This window comes from Onthophagus taurus, chromosome 6, assembly GCF_036711975.1.
Source record: "Onthophagus taurus isolate NC chromosome 6, IU_Otau_3.0, whole genome shotgun sequence".
In the NCBI taxonomy this organism is placed as follows: Eukaryota; Metazoa; Arthropoda; class Insecta; order Coleoptera; family Scarabaeidae; genus Onthophagus; species Onthophagus taurus.
Genome location: NC_091971.1, coordinates 12,196,891 through 12,214,030, shown reverse-complemented (window position 1 = coordinate 12,214,030; position 17,140 = coordinate 12,196,891). Strand labels below are relative to the sequence as shown.

The following is a 17,140-nucleotide window of genomic DNA, read 5'->3' as shown; positions in this document are numbered from 1 at the left end:
TTTATCAAGAAAGAAATGGGTATTCGCTTTAACTGGTTCGTTTATTAAATAATTTTGAAAAGATGTTGGTTCCAATTCTTTTAATTTTTCCATTTGCTTATTTAATATTTCGATATAAAAATAATGTTAATAAGTTTAAGAGTATCGAAAAAATTCCAGGTCCATCATTCAAGGATATTATTAACCACTACAGAAATTCATCCGAAGGTAACTAAAACCTCAAATTTATTATTAACACATCATTATTTTTAATTTAAGGTTTTTTAAAATTTTTTCAATCACTAAATACAAAATACGGCCCAATTGTTAAAATATGGATTAAACCGATGCCGCCAATTATAATGACCACAGATATGGAGTTTATTCAAAAGATTTATAAATCCAACGACAATTTTTATACCCCCGCATTTTCTGAAGCTGAATCTTTGTTAAGAGAAGGATTAGCTACAACGAAATCAAGAGAAAATTGGCACAACGATAAACAAATTGTGATTAAAACATTCACACGAGATTATATATCGAATCGTTTGATTGTTTATAACGAAAAATATAACGAATTCATGGAAATGATTTATGAGAATTTAGAAAAACCGATTGAATTGGAATCCAATTTAGAAAGAATTCACGCCGAAATCATAATTGGTTAATATATTCTTAGAAAATGTAATCTAAATTTTGTTTTAATTTATTTATTTTTTTTTAGAATCCATGATGGATTCTCAAATAAAAATCACACAAAAAGAAATTAACGACTACATGGAGAATAGAACAAAATATTTTAATTTGTTATTAGAAAAAATGAATTCAAGTATGATGGGGATTTTATACAAATTTACTAAAAATTATCGCTTATCTTTGGGATACGCCGAAAATGTTATTGAAATTATGGAAAATTTATTGGAGCGCCATAAAAAAATTCCAATCGATCAAAGGGAGAAGTGCAATTTAATATATGCTTTTATAGATAGTGGAATGTCAGATGATAAAATTGTTGATAATATGAATACAATAATTGGAGGTGTAAGTCAAAATATAGTGAAGTTCCCCTAACTCGAATCACTAAGGGAGTTAGACAAAAAATAGTTGAATTTCAGCTCTAAAGAAAAAAAAATTAGCAATATACTTTTCTAATATGTATATTTAAACTTTCAACTACTTCAATTAAAATATACAACAATCTAGCGCTGAATAACAATTAAAACTAGAACTAACACTATACCTAGAACTAGAATCATTCGGGTTTAGCCGTCTTTAGAGACATGCGGCTAAACCCAAATGCTTCTAGTTCTAGGTCTAGTGTTAGTTCTAGTTTTACACTAGCAGTGTTACTATGTCGAACTAACACTATACCTAGAACTAGAATCATTCGGGTTTAGCCGTCTTTAGAGACGTGCGGCTAAACCCGAATGTTTCTAGTTCTAGGTATAGTGTTAGTTCTAGTTTTATACTTGCACTGTCACTAGTACTAATATTAGATATAGAACTAGAAACATTTGGATTTAGCCGTACATCTCATAAGACGGCTAAACCCGAATGTTTCTAATTGTAGATATAAATACAAGGGATGGCAAAACATATATAAAAAGACCTGTAGGAATACTTTCAAGGCGATGAAAAGATAGCTGAACCTCAGTATTATAGGAGACGCAGAAGCAGGAATACTTCCAGGCTACTAATTCTTTAGTTATTTTTCCAAAGCTATTGTAAACTCTGGATGTGTGCTCTAAATGTAGAGGTCCAAGTCCTTGACTTCCAAATCCTTGACCATTTATTACCAATAATAAGTACTTATTTGCTAAGCTAACTTCAAAAGGTCTAATGCCACAGCTCGTACTCCGCAGTATTCCAATTTATAAAGATATATCTTATACAGATAATCTTCTAATCATATCTTGGTTATAGGCCTAGCTTATGCTATTCCTAACGGTTTCGAACCAAGTATTCATGCGTTTTTTACTTTTATTTAGTAAAATTTAAACGATAAATTTTTGCTAATTATTTAATGGCACTCTTGGTCTTCAGACGCACGACTAAACGATTATTTCAAAAATTTATTCCTCAAGAACTAAAAGTGATTTTTCAAAACGCCCTTTTGCATTAGAAAGAGAATACTTTAATTAATAATTGGTGATATTTCCACAAGAATGCTTCATGAAATAAATTTTATAGCGAATTTTGCAAGTTATCGATGAAAATTGCAACATCGAAAATTTTATGAAAACTTCAAATATTGTTTTCTCAAAAACTAAAAGTTATTTTTCAAAACTGTTTGGTTCATTGGAAAGAGGACACTTTTATTAACACTTTGGAAAATTCTCACACTCATATTCCAAGATATGGATTTTATACGAATTTTTAAAACTTAATTGGCGAAAATTGCAAAATTCGAAAAAATTGACAATTATTTCAAAAATTTATTTCTCAAGATCTAAGAGTGATTTTTCAAAACGGCTTCTTGCATTAAAAAGAGGATACTTTAGTTAATAATTGGTGATATTTCCACAAAGATCCTTCAAGAAATTAATTTTATAGCGAATTTTGAAAATTATAAATGAGAATTGAAACCTCGAAAATTTTATCAAAACTTCAAATATTGTTTTCTCAAAAACTAAAAGTTATTTTTCAAAACGTGTTGGTTCATTGAAAAGAGGACACTTTTATTAACATTTTGGGAAATTCTCACACTCATATTCCAAGATATGGATTTTATACGAATTTTTAAAACTGAATTGGCGAAAATTGCAAAATTCGAAAAAATTGTCAAAACGGGTTGATTCATTGGAAAGAGGACACTTTTATTACAATTTTGGGGAATTTTCATACTCATACTTCAAGATATGGATTTTATACGAATTTTTAAAACTTAATTGGCGAAAATTGCAAAATTCGAAAAAATTGTCGATTATTTCAAAAATTTATTTCTCAAGAACTAAAAGTGATTTTTCAAAACGGCTTTTTGCATTAAGAAGAGGATATTTTAATTCATAATTGGTAATATTTCCAGAAGGATCCTTCAAGAAATTAATTTTACAGCAAATTTTTAAAATTATTGATCAAAATTGCAACGTCGAAAATTTTATCAAAACTTCAAATATTGTTTTCTCAAAAACTAAAAGTTATTTTTCAAAACGTGTTGGTTCATTGAGAAGAGGACACTTTTATTAACACTTTGGGGAATTTTCATACTCATATTCCAAGAAATCGATTTTATACGAATTTTTAAAGCTTAATCGGCGAAAATTGTAAAATTCGAAAAAATTTTCGATTATTTCAAAAATTTATTTCTCAAGATCTAAAAGTGATTTTTCAAAACTGTTTGGTTCATTGGAAAGAGGACACTTTTATTAACACTTTCCAAAATTCTTACACTCATATTCCAAGACATGGATTTTATACGAATTTTTAAAACTTAATTGACGAAAATTGCAAAATTGGAATAAATTGTCGAAAAAGAGGATACTTTAATTAATAATTGGTGATATTTCCACAAGGTTTCTTCAAGAAATGAATTTTATTGCAAATTTTGAAAGTTATCGATGAAAATTGGTACATTGAAAATTTTATCAAAACTTCAAATATTGTTTTCTCAAAAACTAAAAGTTATTTTTCAAAACGTGTTGGTTTATTGGAAAGAGGGCACTTTTATTAACACTTTGGGATATTTTCATACTCATATTCCCAGAAATGGATTTTATACGAATTTTTAAAACTTAATCGGCGAAAATTCCAATTTCGAATAAATTGTCGATTATTTCAAAAATTTATTGCTCAAGAAATAAAAGTGATTTTTCAAAACGCCTTTTTGTATTAAAAATACGATATAAAAAACGCATGAATAGCAAAGGTTCGAAATCGTTAGGAATAGCATAAGCTAAGCATATAACCAAGATATGATTAGAAGATGATCTGTATAAGATATATCTGGCTAAACCCAAATGTTCTAGGTATAGTGTTAGTTCTAGTTTTACACTTGCACTGTCACTAGAACAAATATTAGACCTAAAACTAGAAACATTTGGGTTTAGCCGTGCGTATCTCAAGATGGCTAAATTTGAATGATTCTAGTTCTAGATACAGTGTTAGTTCTAGTAACAGTGCAAGTGTAAAACTAGAACTAACACTACACGAACTAACTTTGTTGTTCTTAGTCTAGTAACCTTCTGGTGTTAGGTTAAGCTTTTATTCAGCGCTTGTTCGAACCATAAAATCACTGGAATAAAAAGAGGTGCCTTACAGAAGGGATTCAAATAGTTTATTCTTTGGAAAATTCGACATATAGAACTTAATAAAGGTGAAGTTATTCCATAGTAGTGTAATTCGAGCTACAAAAAATTCGAGTTAGTAAAAATCGACATAATATTCGAAATATAGAAGTTCGAATTAGGGGAATTTCATTATATTTCTAAAAACATTGTATATTAAATATTTCATTAAACTTTTTTAAAGGTCAATTTAAATAAAACAAAATTTTCCTCTTTCTTGCTATTTATTTTATTATGCTTCTAAATCGATTTCGAGGAAACAATCCTCATCTTCAGTAGAATCTTATATAAAAAAAATTTCCTTCTTGCTTGTTCCTTTTGACCTTCAGTAATTTTTCGTATCTTTTGTCAAATGTAAACGCGTGTTTTGTTTTATATTATTTTGGTTTTTGTTTTAAGTGTATTTTAACTTTTGGTTTTGAATTTGATATTCTATTATATTTGTTCAATTATTAAAGTAAGAAATTTTCAAGTTTGGATAAAAAAGATGAAGTTAAATTTGGAGGATGTGTTAAATTTGATGATTAATATATTTTTTCAACTAAACCGACAGTAAGTAAATGTATAGAAACTTTGGATTTATTTCATATTGTTTTTAAAAAATTTTTTTTATATAAGATTCTACTGAAGATGAGGATTGTTTCCTCGAAATCGATTTAGAAGCATAATAAAATAAATAGCAAGAAAGAGGAAAATTTTGTTTTATTTAAATTGACTTAAACAAAGCTTGCTAATGGATAATTTAATCCATTTTTTAAAGGGTTTCGAAACCTCAGTTGTTCCATTAGCACTTACTTTGTATGAATTAGCAAAACGTCCCGAACTACAAGAAAAGATTTTAGAAGAAATTCTTTCGATTGTTGGACCTCAGTCATCACGAGAAATAACATTAAACGATTTAAATAATATGACGTACTTACATTGTGTTGTCAACGAAGCGTTACGCTTATTTTTCCCATCACCATTCGTTGATCGATTATTAACGAAAGACGTTGAAATTAAAGATATGATAATTCCGAAAGATACCCAAGTCATTTTTAATCTGGCAGAAATTTTTAAATCGAATGAAAACTTTGAGAACGCAAACGTTTTTAACCCGGATCGGTTTTTACCGGAAAATATGACGGAAAATGCGAAAAAAGCACACTTATCCTTCGGATATGGAGCAAAATATTGTCCGGGTAATTGATTTCTACTTTATTAAAAAAAAAAAAACAATTTTTGATAACACTTTTTTTAGGTAAAAATATAGGGTATGCTTCGATGAAATTATTTTTAGCAAAAATCCTGAGAGAATTTGAAATTTGTTCTGTTAAAGACCATGATGTTAAATTAAAAGCTGATATAATGTTTAGAAGCATTGATGGAATTCCTGTTATTTTTCAAAAAAGAATGTATGAATTATATATGTAATTAATAAAGAAATTTTTTTGTTGGATTCCAATAGAATCACTTCTTATCGACTTTTTCTATTGCGCAAAAAGCTTGAAGTTATATATAACTCACTTTTCATAGCGTAAAGTTTAACTTTACAACCATCGGACAATAAAAACCTAAACAGGCGATAAAAACTTGGGCGTTGAAAAAGAAAAAGGCGGTTGGTGAAGATGGAAAAAAGATCCCATCCCTACGGTTCTGGTGATGAATGTGCAAAGAAGGTGCAAAACTACACATACGGATAAAGTTTGAACCACAACGCGAAACGAGCGGCTGTTATTTCTTCCACGATGAAAAGTTTCATTTACCTTGAGTGTGTACAAGGAATGTAGTGCAATTGAAAGTTAACGCCCAAAGCAATTTATTCAAAAACGTTAGATTTGTAGATATATTTATGGTTAATAATAATAAATCAAATATAAAAAATTCCTGAAAATAATAGAAATTATTAGTGGTGGAACGGATATCCGGCAATTATCCGGTATCCGGCTATTTATTAAAATCCGGCCGGATATTAAAAACCTATTACTTAGTACTCCAATTTTCGATGTTGCAATTTTCATCGATAAGTTTCAAAATTCGCTATAAAATTAATTTCTTGAAGGATCCTTGTGGAAATATCACCAATTATTAATTAAAGTATCCTCTTTTTAATACAACAAGCCAATTTGAAAAATCACTTTTAGTTCTTGAGAAATAAATTTTTGAATTGATCGACAATTTTTTCGAATTTTGCAATTTTCGCCGATTAAGCTTTAAAAATCCGTATAAAATCGATTTCTTGGAATATGAGTATGAAAATTTCCCAAAATGTTAATAAAAGTGTCCTCTTTCTAATAAACCAAACCGTTTTGAAAAATAACTTTTAGTTTTTGAGAAAACAATATTTGAAGTTTTGATAAAATTTTCAATGTTGCAATTTTCATCGATAACTTTCTAAATTCACTATAAAATTAATTTCTTGAAGGATCCTTGTGAAAATATCACCAATCATTAATTAAAGTATCCTCTTTTTAATGCAAAAAGCCGTTTTGAAAAATTACTTTTAGTTCTTGAGAAATAAATTTTTGAAATGATCGACAATTTTTTCGAATTTTCAATTTCGCCGATTAAGTTTTAAAAATTCGTATAAAATCCAGTTTTTGGAATATGAGTATGAAAATTTCCCAAAGTGTTAATAAAGGTGTCTACTTTCCAATGAACCAACCCGTTTTGAAAAATAACTTTTAGTTTTTGAGAAAACAATATTTGAAGTTTTGATAAAATTTTCGATGTTGCAATTTTCATCGATTATTTTCAAAATTCGCTATAAAATTGATTTCTTGAAGGATCCTTGTGGAAATATCACCAATTATTAACGAAAGTATCCTCTTTTTAATGCATCGAGCCGTTTTGAGAAATCATTTTTAGTTTTTGAGAAATAAATTTTTGAATTGATCCACAATTTTTAAGAATTTTGCTATTTTCGCCGACTAAGTTTAAAAAATTCGTATAAAATCGATTTCTTGGAATATGAGTATGAAAATTTACCAAAAGTGTTAATAAAAGTGTCCTCTGTCCAATGAACCAACCCGTTTTGAAAAATAACTTTTAGTTTTTGAGAAAACAATATTTGAAGTTTTGATAAAAGTTTCAATGTTGCAATTTTCATCGACAACTTTCAAAATTCGCTATAAAATTAATTTCTTGAAGGTTCTTTGTGGAAATATCACCAATTATTAATTAAAGTATCCTCTTTTTAGTGCAACAAGCCGTTTTGAAAAATCACTTTTAGATCTTGAGAAATAAATTTTTGAAATAATCGACAATTTTTTCGAATTTTACAATTTCGCCAGTTAAGTTTTAAAAATTCGTATAAAATCCAGTTTTTGGAATATCAGTATGAAAATTTACCAAAGTGTTAATAAAAGTGTCTTCTTTCCAATGAACCAACCCGTTTTGAAAAATAACTTTTAGTTTTTGAGAAAACAATATTTGAAGTTTTGATAAAATTTTCGATGTTGCAATTTTAATCGATAACATTCAAAATTCACTATAAAATTAATTTCTTGAAGGAACCTTGTGGAAATATCACCAATTATTAATTAAAGTATCCTCTTTTTAATGCAACGAGCCGTTTTGAAAAAATCGCTTTTAGTTCTTGAGAAATAAATTTTTGTAATGATCGACAATTTTTTCAAATTTGCAATTTTCACCAATTAAGTTTTAAAAATTCGTATAAAATCCATTTCTTCGAATATGAGTTTGAAAATTTCCCAAAGTGTTAATAAAAGTGTCTTCTTTCCAATGAACCAACACGTTTTGAAAAATAACTTTTAGTTTTTGAAAAACCAATATTTGAAGTTTTGATAAAATTTTCGATGTTGCAATTTTCATCGATAATTTTAAAAATTCGCTATAAAATTAATTTCTTGTAGGATCCTTTTGGAAATATCACCAATTATTAATTAAAGTATCCTCTTTTTAATGCAACGAGCCGTTTTGAGAAATCACTTTTAGTTCTTGAGAAATAAATTTTTGAAATGATCGACAATTTTTTCGAATTTTACAATTTCGCCGATTAAGTTTTAAAAATTCGTATAAAATCCAGTTTTTGGAATATGAGTATGAAAATTTCCCAAAGTGTTAATAAAAGTGTCTTCTTTCCAATGAACCAACCCGTTTTGAAAAATAACTTTTAGTTTTTGAGAAAACAATATTTGAAGTTTTGATAAAATTTTCGATGTTGCAATTTTCATCGATAATTTTCAAAATTCGCTATAAAATTAATTTCTTGTAGGATCCTTTTGGAAATATCACCAATTATTAATTAAAATATCCTCTTTTTAATGCAACGAGCCGTTTTGAGAAATCACTTTTAGTTTTTGAGAAAAAAATTTTTGAAGTGATCGACAATTTTTTCGAATTTTACAATTTTCGCCGATTAAGTTTAAAAAAATCGATTTCTTGGAATATGAGTATGAAAATTTCCCAAAATGTTAATAAAAGTGCCCTCTTTCCAATGAACCAACCCGTTTTGAAAAATAACTTTTAGTTTTTGAGAAAACAATATTTGAAGTTTTGATAAAATTTTTAATGTTGCAATTTTCATCGACAACATTCAAAATTCGCTATAAAATTAATTTCTTGAAGGTTCTTTGTGGAAATATCACCAATTATTAATTAAAGTACGCTCTTTTTAATGCAAAAAGCCGTTTTGAAAAATCAAATTTAGATCTTGAGGAATAAATTTTTGAAATAATCGACAATTTTTTCGAATTTTGCAATTTCGCCGATTAAGTTTTAAAAATTCGTATAAAATCCAGTTTTTGGAATATGAGTATGAAAATTTCCCAAAATGTTAATAAAAGTGTCTTCTTTCCAATGAACCAACCCGTTTTGAAAAATAACTTTTACTTTTTGAGAAAACAATATTTAAAGTTTTGAAAAAATTTTCGATGTTGCAATTTTCATCGATAACTTTCAAAATTCGCTATAAAATTAATTTCTTGAAGGATTCTTGTGGAAGTATCACCAATTATTAATTAAAGTATCCTCTTTTTAATGCAACAAGCCGTTTTGAAAAATCGCTTTTAGTTTTTGAGAAAAAAATTTTTGAAGTGATTGACAATTTTTTCGAATTTTACAATTTTCGCCGATTAAGTTTAAAAAAATCGATTTCTTGGAATATGAGTATGAAAATTTCCCAAAATGTTAATGAAAGTGCCCTCTTTCCAATGAACCAACCCGTTTTGAAAAATAACTTTTACTTTTTGAGAAAACAATATTTAAAGTTTTGATAAAATTTTCGATGTAGCAATTTTCATCGATAACTTTCAAAATTCGCTATAAAATTAATTTCTTGAAGGTTCTTTGTGGAAATATCACCAATTATTAATTAAAGTATCCTCTTTTTAATGCAAAAAGCCCTTTTGAAAAATCACTTTTAGTTCTTGAGAAATAAACTTTTAAAATAGTACTAGAAATCATTATAATACAAGTTTGTCAAAAAAGATTAATTATATATTTGTTTTTTATTACCAAATAATCTAATCTATTAAAATTCTTTATTCATATAAAATTTTAGAGAATACATTTGGTAACACAAAAGCAGATTTATGCATTTCATAACTATAATACTTTAATTTCTTATCTTCTAATTCCTGAGAATTAAATTTAAAACACGGTTCTTCAAATACTTTCTTTTCATCATCACTCGCCAAAATGAACCCAATATGCCCAGTTGGATATGTAGGTACGGAAGAAATACCATATTTTACCACATTAAAATGTTGCTTACAACCGTTCATTAAGTTCCTAATTTCAGTGCAATTTTCCCAAATCGATCCAGCTTGAGAACAAATAATCCCGTTACTTTTCAAAGTTTTCTTTAACAATCCGAAATAGGACTCTGTAAAAAGATTACTTGCCGGACCGATAGGGTCGCTTGAATCCGTTATGATAACGTCGAATTGGCCGGGATTTTGGCGTAAATATTCAAAACCATCACAAATTTTTAGCGTTAATTTTGGGGATTGAAATCCAATTGCCATAAATGGTAAAAACTTTTTGCTCACTTCAATTACTCTTTCATCGATTTCCACCTGGACAATTTCTTTTACCAGGGGGTGTTTGGCTACTTCACGAGCAACTCCACCATCTCCACCACCAACTATAAGTACTTTTGAAGGGTTAGGGTGAGCACAAAGTGGTAGGAAAGAGATCATTTCTTGATAAGAAAATTCATCGTGTTCAGTACATTGAATTATGCCATCTAATATTAAAACTATTCCATGGAATTTTCTGTTTAATCGATTATATCAGTAAATGAAATAATTGTAATTAATGAAGTAAAGATGTAAAACTTACGTTTTAATTACTAAAATATCTTGATAGTTAGATTTTTCTTGATGTAAAATATTTTCTATTTTTAACGAGAGTTTGTGTTCAGGCCACAAAGTATTATTTTCGGTGAACCAGCCGTTTTTGATGTTGTCCATGTCGTGGCAAACGCTAAACACCAAATGCTTCGCATGCTGCGCCTCTTTTCTCAAACGCTAGTAGAAGCAAATTTTATCGGCACTCAAGGTCAGAGGTCGCTCGTTTTAAGATAAAACCGTAAAAACAACTAATAATTTTGTTTGAGCTTTTGTATTTAAATTTTATTTTGATAAAATTATTTAAAAAAAAGATAAATCTTTGAAAACAAACTAAGTTCTTTTCTTCCTATTAGTTATTTATCTACCTCTCTACGTACTCTATCGTTTAGAAGAAGGATCAACTGAAGAGGACGTCACATTTTGAATTATTAAAACGGCAACTTATAGACCTATCAAAAGAGACGAACAAAAGACTAAATCCCCTTCCTAGAGGGTTTCGCCATAAACTCGCCGTGCTAGGTACAAAACTTTTACCGTCGTTATTACGTCAAGTGCGTAACAACTCCGGGCCGGTTTTAGCCCAAAGCCAAAAAGGGGCTACGAGAGGGGTTTACCTCGCGTTTAAGAACACTCGCGTGCGCGGAATAAAATCGCGTATTCTCACTGCGTTCAAGGCACCACATGTCGAATCCGTTATTCATAACGTTACCACCACCATCCCCCTTCCCTTTTCCTTCCTTACTTCGACTCGTTATCCAAAAACGAACAGGTTTTAGACGCGTTTCTCAAGAGTTTTTCCATCTAACATCAAATTTTAAGATATTACATATTATAAGTATGTAGGAAGCATTGCAAATTGATGTTCAAAGTTGTGTACCATATATCCGGCAAAATGAATCGTTATAATGTGCAAATCTGGGGCACTGAAAAGCCAAATTCAATTATGACAGTTGAAAAAATTTTGCTAAAAGTGAATGCTTGAATACTGTTTATGATACAAATACCCCTTTATTGGTGTAGGTTGTTTTGCATCTGCTACAAGACTATGATGGATGCAGGTTTCAGCAACTGGTAACTGATTACAGGGATTTGGTTCCAAACAAGATGGGGCAGTAACCAATTTGAACATTTAAGATACCTGCACGATAAACTAATGCATCATTGGATTGGGTGTGTTGGTGTTTTGTTCCATTGGACCTCCTTCACCTGATTGGGAGCTGAGGAATTTTACTACAACCTGCATTAGAAGAGAAAGAAAATCATATCTGGAATTTTTATATCAGACGTCTCGGGGTGCTGAACTGTGGAAACAATTGAATCATTTGGGTATTTGTGGTACGAAATGTTCACAGCAAATCCCTGCTCACTTGAATCGACCAGATGAGGTTAACGATTTCTTTATTGATTCAGTCCCTTCTTTGAACCTTGCAACGCGTTTCAGTTTTAATGACTTACCGCCTTTAAATTTGATTCAAACTAATTTTAAGTTTGTCTTTGTATCAGAAGCTGATGTAATAAAAGCTATTTCCTCAATTTCTTCTAGAGCTGCCGGTGCTGATAATATCAGTATGAGTATGTTGAATATGTGTCTTCCATTTATATTACCCTACTTGACACATTTACTCAATGTTTGCATTGAAACTTCGGATGTACCTGACTGTTGGAAGTTGTCAATTGTGGTTCCTATCCCAAAAAAACGTGACCCATCTGAGCCTAAAGATCTGCGGCCGATTAGCATATTGCCAATTTTATCTAAAGTTCTGGAAAGAATTATGTTTAATCAGTTGCATCAATTTGTTCAACTTAATAATATTTTACCGAAGCATCAATCTGGTTTTCGTAGAAACCATAGCTGCGGTACTGCTCTTCTCAAGGTAACTAATGATATTTTACAGGCTCGAGATAAAGGATTATGTACGTTGGTAGTCTTGTTGGATTTTAGTAGAGCTTTTGATAGTGTTTGTCATGACTTGCTTGTGGATTGTTAAAGTATATTGGCTTCAGTGAATCCGCTTTAAACTTAATTGAAAATTATTTAAGTAATAGGCATCAGTCGGTTAGAATCGGTGATGCTTTGTCTGAATTTCGCTGTTTGAGCAAGGGTGTACCACAAGGTACTATTTTAGGGCCTATTCTATTTTCTTTATATACATCTCAAATCGTTAGGGGGTTAAATCATTGTGAGTACCATATGTAAGCGGATGACTTGCAGATGTATGTTTCCTTTGATCCACGCGACTTCGCGTTGGGTATTACGAATATGCAAAAAGACCTTGATTACATTCATAAAGTGGCTCGGGAATACGGTCTACATCTTAATCCGAGTAAATCCAATGCTATACTTTTTGGAAATTCCGCTATATGTAATGGTTTTCGGGAAAGTATTGATTTGCAAATTGATGGTTGTAACATTCCTTTGGTTAGTGAGGTAAAGAATTTGGGTATGATTATGGACAACAGTTTTCGCTATAAGAAGCATGTCTCCAACTGTATATCCAGGGCTTATTATCATCTGAGGATGTTGTTTCCTCATCGACACTACCTTGGTATTCATCTGAAAAAGGTGTTGTGCGAAGCCTCTGTGTTGGCTCAATTCACTTATTGTGCTGAGGTCTACCATCCGTGCATTGACGTTAGCGATGTAACACGTATTCAACGAGTGCAAAATTCGTGTCTTCGGTATATATATGGAATTAGAAAATATAACAGAATATCTTATAAACTGAAGGATGCGGGATGGCTAAATATGTATCATCGTAGGAAAGTGCAGTGTTTGTGCCTATACCATAAAATTATAAACTGCAAGGAACCACAATATCTCTACCAACTGATAACTTTCCGAAATGATGTCCACCGAATAAATACGCGATTTCGCGGAAGACTGTCGCCACCCTTCTATCGTTTGTCTTTGTTTCAGAGATCATACATATTTCAAATAACTTCGAAATATAATGAGGTGGACGATAATTGCAAGGGGTTCTCACTACGAAGGTTTAAATTTACACAGAAATATTCTTGTTTTCTTGAACAATGTCTACATGGGGGCAAACGCTGATCTGACATGTTTTGCAATCTTGTTGTTGTATCTAGCTTTTGCTCTGTAATTTTTGGGCGAGTCATGTTTTTCTTTTTTGTTTCTTAGGTTAGTTAGAGCAGCTGTACTAACTAGTACAAGCTGGAACTCGCCTATTTTCTTTTGTATGTTTTTTTTTTGTACAATTAAGCTTATTTTCTAATAAAGGCATTTATTATTATTATTATTATTTAACATCTTGTTTCTTTCTTTGAGAGTTCATGAGGAATCAAGAGAATCTATCAAGCAGATTAGAAGAGTTCAGAAAACGGATCAACCTTCGAGATATCTTGGTCGAGTTTAATATTGACAGTATATATAATGTCCATTTACCATAACAAATATAAAGTTTAAAATGTTTAAAATATAAAAATAATATTACCGGGTCCTGCATTACCGGCCTTTTAAAATTGTATTTCTTTCGCGGTTTGACAGCTTGTCAGTGCATGTTACCACTTATTTATAAAGATAATGCCGTCTTTTTGCCTTTGGAGTTGCAAAAATAGCAGTAAGATGACTTTTCGGAGTACCACGAGAAAAAAGAAGAAAGGAAATTTGGCGTAATTTTATCAACAGAACGACGTAATTTTAAATTTCCCGCTTGAATTTTGAGCCAAAATGGCGGCAAACCGCGGTACTTTGATAATCTAGGGACTTTAAGCTTAGTAATTAAAAATTAATTTACCCTAGAAATATTAAATTGTTTAAAAAGTTTGTAAATAACACAATTTGATTTTATGTTTGGTGTTTGACGATCATTTTCGAAGTAATTTTCTGCGTAGAATTAGAATCCGAGCTCAGAATTTGGACCATCACGTCAAGATTTTGAGATATTTGAGGTTATGTACAAGAAAAATGGCTTTTTTTTGCTACTTTTAAAGTTGCAGAACTATTAAAAAAATTATGTTTTGAGATGTTTTCCTAGTTTTAAAATAAAGTGGCAAAAAATCTACAAGAAATGGGATCTGTTTTCTACAAAAGAACTGACTGGAATCGTTGCAGTACAATTTTTGAAAAGTAGAAAACTGTCAAAAAGGCGAAAACCAAAGAGTTGTTTTTCTACATTTCTCTACATTAGTAAAGGAAAGATGGTATCCGAATATATCCGGTATTTGGAGCAACACAAAGGTCAGTGTTGTGATACATCTTTGGGCTTTGTTAAATCACACTGCACAATGGTTTGAAAATCTTTAAAGGGAGTGAATTAAATTATTTGATCAGAACAAAACTGAAATCTTTCGGATGTCTAAATCCGTTGTTCTAATATCAACGTTTCCTTTATCTCTTTTGCTTCCATTTAGCTGTATTTTATGGTAATTAAACAACCAAGAATCAGATGACTCGGAAAGAATCCCCGATCTCAAGTTCCAGATACTACTAGCTAAAACTATTCCAGTTTCTTTCGTACGGAGAAAACAACGGCAACACATGAACATGAATTTTTCAAGAATATAGAAATCTTTTGTAATAACGGCCATTGATATAATAATAATAATAATAATAATTATAATATTATCTGTTGATGCATAACATCAACAGAAACTATCTTACTTTATTTTCAAATTCCTAACAATATCTGCAGAATAAAAATTGGTAGCTAAATTAAGCTACTTGCGTGCAGGATGTTTCACCTCAAGCCTTTTTCGATATTAGTCATTACCATACACGATAGACAGGTCACCATATCTGTACTATATTTTTCAATATCTTAGTTGTAGCGAATGTTGGTGAATACATAATTTATGATGAGAACAACAAAATAAGTCAAAAGAAAAACAGCTAGTGACGTAGTTCCTTGTAATTCCGCTTGGGGTTGGCTGCTGGATGGATTAAGTAGCTCAATCCCAAGCTCAATTGTTCCAAGTCTGGAAAAAGAGCAAAGTTTACGGAACGGCTCTAAGAATCATTAACACCTCGGAACACGGATGGATTACACGGATAAGGAGAAAGGATGGGAGCAGAAACATTGGCAAAGAAAATTCAAACGCAAAAACCAGGCACTAGGTGATTCTCAGGGAGACCATTAAAACGCTAGCATGAAAATTGGACGTCGTCATCATAAGATAGTAATCCTTCCGAACGGAAGTGGGAAGAGGAAGGAAGAGGAGAAAGGAAGAAAACAGGGTTAGTCCCTAAAATAAGAAGAAATTGGCAAAAGCTTTTATTAAGATTGTTCCGTGAATGGCCAAATAGAACACAACTACGATAGAACAGTTGTGCTTGAGCCCCTTCTTTTATTTCTCTAGAACAAGATTCAATCTCAAGACACTAAGGAAAAAAATTACAGGTTCTTGGCATGTTTGCTGCAAAAAACGATCAAAATACAAGTTTTCAATTTTTGTTTAGGTTAAGCAAAAATATGACGAGTGTATATAAGAGTTAAAGAACTTTGTATTGTCGACGGAATTAAAACCAGGAACTAAGATATAATGTAATATAAAGAAGTGTTCAAAGATGTTCAGAAAAAAGTGTTTAGAAGAGTTAGAAGTGTTGTGAAGTGTTTTGTTACTAAGTGTTCACACAAATTTAAAAAATGTATTTTTCCGTCGACTGTGTATTAATATGATTTATAAATGTATACAAAATCATTCATTAATGACACCTATTAATAAATGATTTTCTATTAATAAACGATTTTAAGAAAGTCCTACCGAACTAATATAGTAGTCAATTTTTCTCCAATCAAATCGGTAATACCGACCCAATCGACCACTATATCTATTCGGTAAGACTACAATATTAAGTTTTGACTTTTGACACAATTAAGAGTGAGGTTTTTATTTTGCCAGTGATAGAATTGGGAGATTTTTCAACGATGGATTTTCTCTATTTTGTTGAAAGGACAGTCAACGGAAAAATATTGTAACTAACTCGTATATTAAAATGCGATTAATTATCTCAAACGTTAAAATATCTCGATAATTAATCGCCTTCATTATTAGACTTGTTGGTTAAATAACTATTAAAGGAACGAGGAAAAATAATCTCAGAAAACGCGACCAATTTTTCAAGGATTTCAATAAAACAGCCTCCTTTTTTCTTAAACTTTAATTTTTTTTTTTGGTTTTACTTTGGAGTTAGAGAATAAGTTAATGTTGGTTCATTGTTAACAAAAATTTCGTTTTTTGACGCTTTTGGAGGTGATTGAATGCCGATGTTGCTTGAGCTGATTAAATCGCTTTCCATTTGTAAGTAGATTAATTTAATTTTAGATCGATTAGATTTTGTTGTTTATTGCCTTGTTTTCTTTTGTTCAGTAACCCTGATTAAGGAATAAAAATGATTCCGAATTATTAATATAATGAATATAATATGCTGCGTGGAATCAGAATCCGAGCTCAGAATTGGACCATCACGTCAGTATTTCGAAATATTTGAGGTTATGTACAAGAAAAATTGCTTTTTTTGCTATTTTTGATGTTGCAGACCTATTAAAAATATATTTTGAGATGTTTTCCAAGTTTTAAAATAAAGTGGCAAAGGTCTACAAGAAATCAGATCTGCTTTCT

At 30.4% G+C, this 17,140-nt stretch overlaps 2 protein-coding genes and 1 long non-coding RNA gene across 3 annotated transcripts; 1 reads left to right on the top strand and 2 right to left on the bottom strand.

The window, feature by feature from the left end:
• Positions 1-5,700, top strand: LOC111424323 (cytochrome P450 4C1-like). Its single transcript, XM_071196735.1, has 5 exons — positions 1-207; positions 259-642; positions 704-1,020; positions 5,023-5,443; positions 5,503-5,700. The coding sequence occupies exons 1-5, from the start codon at positions 63-65 to the stop codon at positions 5,673-5,675; spliced, it is 1,440 nt and encodes a 479-aa protein (XP_071052836.1). The 5' UTR covers positions 1-62; the 3' UTR covers positions 5,676-5,700.
• A 4,031-nt stretch (positions 5,701-9,731) lies between these two features.
• On the bottom strand, positions 9,732-11,118 carry LOC111424325 (Spermidine Synthase). Its single transcript, XM_023057825.2, has 2 exons — positions 10,548-11,118; positions 9,732-10,481 (listed from the first exon to the last, which is right to left on the bottom strand). Exons 1-2 carry the CDS (start codon positions 10,676-10,678, stop codon positions 9,746-9,748), a joined length of 867 nt encoding a protein of 288 aa, XP_022913593.2. The 5' UTR covers positions 10,679-11,118; the 3' UTR covers positions 9,732-9,745.
• A 952-nt stretch (positions 11,119-12,070) lies between these two features.
• On the bottom strand, positions 12,071-12,543 carry LOC139430108 (uncharacterized). The gene is made up of 2 exons (XR_011640665.1): positions 12,377-12,543; positions 12,071-12,318 (listed from the first exon to the last, which is right to left on the bottom strand). It is a non-coding gene; the product is annotated as an uncharacterized lncRNA (long non-coding RNA).
• Positions 12,544-17,140: the final 4,597 nt, after the last annotated feature.

Excerpts from the sequence above, each read along its gene's own strand:
- LOC111424323 (XM_071196735.1), top strand. The coding sequence starts at position 63 with ATGTTGGTTCCAATTCTTTTAATTTTTCCATTTGCTTATTTAATATTT. Across the intron at positions 643-703 it reads TCACGCCGAAATCATAATTG|AATCCATGATGGATTCTCAA; the intron begins GTTAATATATTC and ends ATTTTTTTTTAG. Across the intron at positions 5,444-5,502 it reads TGGAGCAAAATATTGTCCGG|GTAAAAATATAGGGTATGCT; the intron begins GTAATTGATTTC and ends CACTTTTTTTAG.
- LOC111424325 (XM_023057825.2), bottom strand. The coding sequence starts at position 10,678 with ATGGACAACATCAAAAACGGCTGGTTCACCGAAAATAATACTTTGTGG. Across the intron at positions 10,482-10,547 it reads GATATTTTAGTAATTAAAAC|AAAATTCCATGGAATAGTTT; the intron begins GTAAGTTTTACA and ends TCGATTAAACAG.